The sequence below is a fragment of the Lipotes vexillifer genome, unplaced genomic scaffold (assembly GCF_000442215.2).
Source record: "Lipotes vexillifer unplaced genomic scaffold, Lipotes_vexillifer_v1.1 scaffold1158, whole genome shotgun sequence".
NCBI lineage: Eukaryota > Metazoa > Chordata > Mammalia > Artiodactyla > Lipotidae > Lipotes > Lipotes vexillifer.
The window spans coordinates 634,231-639,952 of NW_006793745.1; the positions used below are offsets into that span (position 1 = coordinate 634,231).

Genomic DNA, 5,722 nt, shown 5'->3' on the forward strand with positions numbered 1-5,722 from the left:
AAAGCCTTTCCTGAGCACTCTTACCTGAAATGAGCAATCTCTACCTCCTCTGATCTGCTCTATGCTGCATTTAGCTTTTACAAAACAAGGGTTTCTTGAAGACCAAGTGTGTGCCATGGTCTATTAGGCACCACAATGTAAACATGAACAATACAAGGTCACTTCCTCAAGACACCAAGGGTCTGGTCATCAAGCTGGATGAGCAAACAAACCATTGCTGTGCAAAATAAGTGTTTCAGTCCAGGGATGCCCAAGGTCCAGGTGACACTGAGAAGCATATGGTCTGTACAGCCTGGGAGCACAGGGAGGGGGCAAGGGGCTGAGCCCATGAGGAGGAGATGCTTGAACTGGGTCTTCAGGAAGAGGAGTTTACTAAGCAGAGAGCAGAGCTGAGAACAAGCCAGGCTAAAAGAACAGCATGGAGGCAATGGCACTGAGGTGGAAAGGAGCAGGGCTCCTTAGAGAAACAGAGAGGCACCAAGCCTAGGAGGTGTGGAGGAAGCAAGTGGGCGGGGACGAAGACGGACTGCAGAGCCGAGTGTGCAGGGCCTCAGACAACATCCGGGATCCCCCAGTGTTCTCCTAGGGACCATGGGAAGCCCTTGCAGGATGGAGCACAGGGTTGGCAGGACAAGATCTTCACTGAAAGGGGCCAGAAGCACTGGAAGAGACCAGAGCAGAAGTGGGGTGGCCAGTTAGGAGACCACTGCAAAAGTCCAGACAAGAGATGACAGTAGCCCCGTTGAACTTGGGAGTCTGGGGGATGGAAAAGTGGAAATGGCAGAAGTGAGGTAGAATTAAGAGGTATTTGTGATTGAGAGAAAGCAAGGCTCTGATCATTCTAGAGTTCAAAGGCCTTTCTAGGCCCAAACAAGCTAACTGTGTCAAAGGAGACGGTAACATCTCTTGGACCGGCAAGGGGAGACAGCAGGCAACTTCCAACACCGTGATTCCAGGTTGGCCCTGAGTCAGCGTTTTAGGAGCTGATTAATTTCCTACCACTGCCCTGCGCAGTTACGCGTTCTGAATAGTCTTTAATTAATGTAAAAAAGTATTTCCATGGCTTAAGAACATACACCTTGAGAAAAAACAAAGACCTGTTTAAATTCAGCATAGAAACGGGTTACTCTCTTACTCTCTCTCTCTCTCTCTCTCTCTCTCTCTCTCTGGATATCTAAAAATAAGGAGTTTATTTGACAGAGTGTTGCAGTTCCCCTTTCTTCATCCACCCCGTGTGAGTGCCACACAGTGTGGGATGTGGAAGCTTACCTGGCAGGCCCCACCCAGCCCTCTGCACACCTGGCCCTGCAGCAAACAAGCATCCCCAGAACTTGCACAATTGCATCTGTTCTCCTGTCTGTTGCAGGGCGGATGTCATTGTGGTTTCATTGAAAATCTACCAGTTCTGCGAAAAATATCATTGGGGTCGCAAAGCCTCCTTGGTGGGTTTGACATGTTGCCCTGACATCCCCCCATCCTCTGTCATGCTCTGCACAAAAGGGGCTGCCACACACATGGCTGACACTTTTCTTAACTGCAAGGCTGGAAGACCTCCAAACCAGCTGCAGTTCACTTCCAGGAGACTGGGATAGGACGATTCTATTTTCAAGTCTTGTACCCCAGAATCTGGCCATCATCGTACTCAGGGACCTGGTTCCCAAGATCCAAATATCTGCAGGTTGACTCTGGCTCCCCTCCAATGCTTCCTCCACCAGCAAGGTATGCCTTTGTGGCTGACCATCCTCCTCACCACCCTCCTGATTGCATCTTTTGGCCAGAAGGGCCATCTAACGTTCCTGCAGTGGGAACAGAGATGAAGCAAAATGGGAAACTATCTAAAAAGAGGATTGCCTTGTCAGTGGCCTATCTGGACTTGGCTGTTTCTTTGTCACCCTCATTGATGTAAGTTAAGGCACAGCACGGTGTCTACACAGCCAGGAACACACACACACATATATCGATATGCCAGGGGACCCACTGCTGTGTGCCACAGTCATATTTACAGTTACAAAGGGTTTTCCTTCCCCAACCTGCCTGTCTTCCATCTGAAAATGTTACATGTGCATGAGTGACTCCTCAATGATACAGATACATTGTATCTACTACAGCCTTACTAGTAATTGCAAAAACTGAGAAACTGCTTAAATGTCTGTTAATAGGAAAACGAAGTTAGGGAACACCCATATAAAATGCGCCTCTTTAGAAATATGGAGTAGATCTACAGGTGCTGACATGGAAAGCTTTCTTCTGCTGTTAGACAAGAAAGGCAAGTTGCAAAAAATATGTGCATAGTACAACCATGTGTCAAAAATGATGTATAAACAGCTGTTTATGCATAGATTATATCTGAGGAGCACACTTAACTGTTAACAGTGGTTTTCTCTGGAGAATGGATGATGGTGAGGAGAGCTGAGACAGGGAAACTTCCCCATACTCTTTTTTGTATTGTCTGACGTTTTTCAAGAATATATAACTTTTGTAATTTAAAAGACACTTTTAAAAACATGTCTAAATATAAATGGTCCACGTTAGAGTAAGCACCTTGGATGCTTTGGGCGGAGGGTGGGGGGAGAGGGTTGAAATCAAAGTAAAAAAAAAAAAAAAAATTAAAGACTGTTGTGACTGAAGTAGCATTACTCATAAATCTTCTGGGGGTTGTGTTTTTGTCTTTGTTTTAATTTTAAAAAAAAAAAAAAAAAAGCCCACCCAACACTTAAGTTCAGACCGCACGAGGGGAGTACAGTTCTGCAAACACAGCTCAGCCCAAGCTGTGATGTGACATGCGACCTCGTGGTGGTGGTGGGGGTGTTGTGGGAGTGGGCGGGGGTGCGTGTCTGGAACATAGTTCTCGCCACTGCCGCGGGGCAGAACTGTCTCCACCCAAGCATTCACCCAGGCTGCACACTTGTCCCCACCTAGCACCCATAGCCAGAGGTACAGAGGAGTGAGGTCCAAGTCCCCTAGTACGGGAGCTGGGCCCGGGGCGGAAACAGAACAGCATTCCAGGCATAGGGAACAGCAAAGGCTAGAGGAGCCCACAGTTCAGATAATCTCAAGCCCTGTGGGAATTCAGTGGAAGGTGGATGGGAAAGACCAGAGCAGAGGCTTGGGAGGAGCCAGCACCCAAAGGCTCGGAGCCAAGCCAGGGCTGAGCTGCCACGCAGTCCTGCAGGTCATGGAAGGTTGCGGGAGTGACACCATCAGATCGCCTTTCGGAGAATAATGCTCACAGCAGGGTGGCTGGGGGACTGGCCAGGAGAGGGGCTGATGTGGAGGCTGCTGAGTGGACGCCGGAAGGAATGAGGCTGTGTGACCAGGTTCAGGGGCTGGGGAAAGCCTGAAGGGTATGGTCAGCAGAGGTCACACAAGGCTTGAGTGGCTGCTGCCTCTTGGAGTTCCGGAGGAGTGGGCCAGTCACGAACTCCTCTTCAGCCCTCAGGGCCCATTTCACGGCCCCAAAGCCCCAAGGTGCCGGTGCTAGGGCCACTTTAAGTGAGGGCAAAGGAAGTGGACACTTCTCTCTCCTTCCTGCTCACTCACCCTCCCTTCTTGAAATCTCTCATCTCCATCCTCCGCCGCTGTCACACCCACAGGAGAGCCATTCCAAGGGCCACTTCCAAGCCCTTTTCCTTGCCCTCAAACCCATGGTTCTCAACCATTCCCAGCTTCCCGTCAAGGCTGCCTCGACGGCCCCCATTCACGGCCCCCAGCCCCCTCTCTGGGCTGGAAGGTGACAACCGCGAAAAGGAGGGCGACTCTCTCCTCCGCGGGGCTTCACGTGACATCACATCCTCCGAACGCGAAATCGGCTCCGCGGCTGGCCGAAGGGCGCAACTTCCCCGGTCGGCGTCCCACTGGCTCCGGCGTTCCTCCGCAGCTTCGAGCCGCTAGCGGAGCGGCGCCGCGGGGAGCGCGCCATGGCCTCGCCGGTGACCGCCCTGCTCCTGCCGCTGGCCCTGCTGCTGCGTGAGTTGGCGACCCGCGGGGAAGACGGGGCCGGGGCTGGCGGGGGGCGCGGGGCTCCCGGCTCAGCCTCACTGCCTGTGCCCCGCAGATGCCGCCACGGTCCTCGAGTCATTCTCGTTCCGGATGTCGCCGGTGCAGGTGCAGAGTCGCCTGGGCGAGAAGGTGAAGCTGCACTGCGAGGTGCTGCAGTCCAGCATGACGTCGAGCTGCTCCTGGCTCTACCAGAAGCCCGGGGCCGCCTCCAGACCCATCTTCCTAATGTACCTCTCCAGCACGCGGTCCAAGCCGGCCGAGGGGCTGGACACCAATTACATCTCCGGCACCAAGGCCGAGGGCGCCAACTTCCACCTCACTCTGCACCGCTTCCGCGAGGAGGACCAAGGCTACTATTTTTGCTCGGTCATGAGCAACTCGGTTATGTACTTCAGCAATTTCGTGCCTGTCTTCTTGCCAGGTCCGGGCTCCAGGGGCGTGGCACCCCTCGGTGTGGGGTTTGGGGCTCAGTCTGAGTCCATTTTTCACACGCTTCGAGCCTCTTAGCGCCCCTCGGGGCTACTTAGATACTGTTCCCATTTCACAGATGAGGAAACTGAGGCTAGGGCTAGAGCGCGACTGGATAGGAACTGAAGATGGCTTTTTAGGTCCGGTTGATCTGGGCTCGAGTTCCGGGCTTGTGTGATCCTGGGCAAGTTGTACTTAAATTCTCTGAGCCTCCCTTTGCCGGTCATTAAAATGCGGGTATCACCGCCAAGCCCACGAGGTTTCTGCTGGGGCCCTGGAGAGAGGCCGGGCGGAGGGGAGCGGGCCCTGCATTCACGTCCGAGGCGCCGGGTACGGTTCGCGGACCAGGAGGTCCCACCCCATCTCCCCTGCCCTGAGCGCAGAGCTCCGCGAGGGCGGCGGTCTACGGCTCCTCCAGCGGAAAATCGGGAGGAGGGGCCCACTTGGCCAAGGCGCGCGGAGCGGTGGGGAGGGCTCGCGTGCACAGCTCCAGCCCGGACCCTAACCACTCTCTGTTGCTCCCGCAGCGAAGCCCACCACGACGCCGGCGACGCCACCAGCCACGCGGGCGCCCCCCAAGGCGTTGCAGACTGTGTCTCCGCGCCCAGAGGTGTGCCGGCCCTCGGCGGGCAGCGCAGGTGAGGCGGGCGCGGGGAGAGCCCTCGCCAGGGGCAGCCCTGATCCTGCAGGTGGAGCCGAGGGCAGCCCGAGTGGTGGGGAAACCGAGAGACGGAGCCGGGAGAAGGAAGTGCCCCGGCTGGCTGGGTGGGGTGAGGGATCCCGGGCCCGCTCCTAAATGTCGGCGTCTTCTGTGTCGTCAGTAGACACAAGGGGCCTGGATTTCTCCTGCGATATCTACATCTGGGCGCCCCTGGCCGGGACCTGCGCCATCCTTCTCCTGTTATTGGTCATCACGGTCATCTGCCACCGTCGTAAGTCCTAGGGAATCGCGGCGGGGAGAGAGCCCGACTCCCGCCCTTTGCGCGGCTTCGCTCTAGGCAGCCCTTGCCGGGAGTCGGGGTTGCAATTCCTGGGACTCCGAGCTGCTCCGCAGGGCCAGGCGCAGCCTTTGTCTTTCCTGGAGAGAGAACGCGGGAAGACCCCTTCGCGCTGCTCTTCCCACTCTCCGGGAGGTTTTTAGGAAGACAGTGCCCCGGAGCGGCAGCAGCAGGGGTGGGATGTTCCATGGAGAAAGCCTGTAGCAAGCGCACAGGTCTGGGCTTATTACAAACGCCTGGGACAGGGGGCAGTGGGG

At 55.3% G+C, this 5,722-nt stretch overlaps 1 protein-coding gene across 1 annotated transcript in view; it reads left to right on the plus strand.

Moving 5' to 3' along the window:
* Positions 1-3,528: 3,528 nt before the first annotated feature.
* CD8A (CD8 subunit alpha) overlaps positions 3,529-5,722 on the plus strand; it is a 5,399-nt gene continuing 3,205 nt past the window's right edge. The window contains exons 1-4 of the mRNA XM_007466730.1: positions 3,529-3,966; positions 4,055-4,420; positions 4,995-5,105; positions 5,289-5,399. Of these exons, the coding sequence (XP_007466792.1) occupies positions 3,918-3,966; positions 4,055-4,420; positions 4,995-5,105; positions 5,289-5,399 (637 nt within the window). The 5' untranslated portion in view covers positions 3,529-3,917. The remainder of the gene's footprint in view (positions 3,967-4,054; positions 4,421-4,994; positions 5,106-5,288; positions 5,400-5,722) is intronic.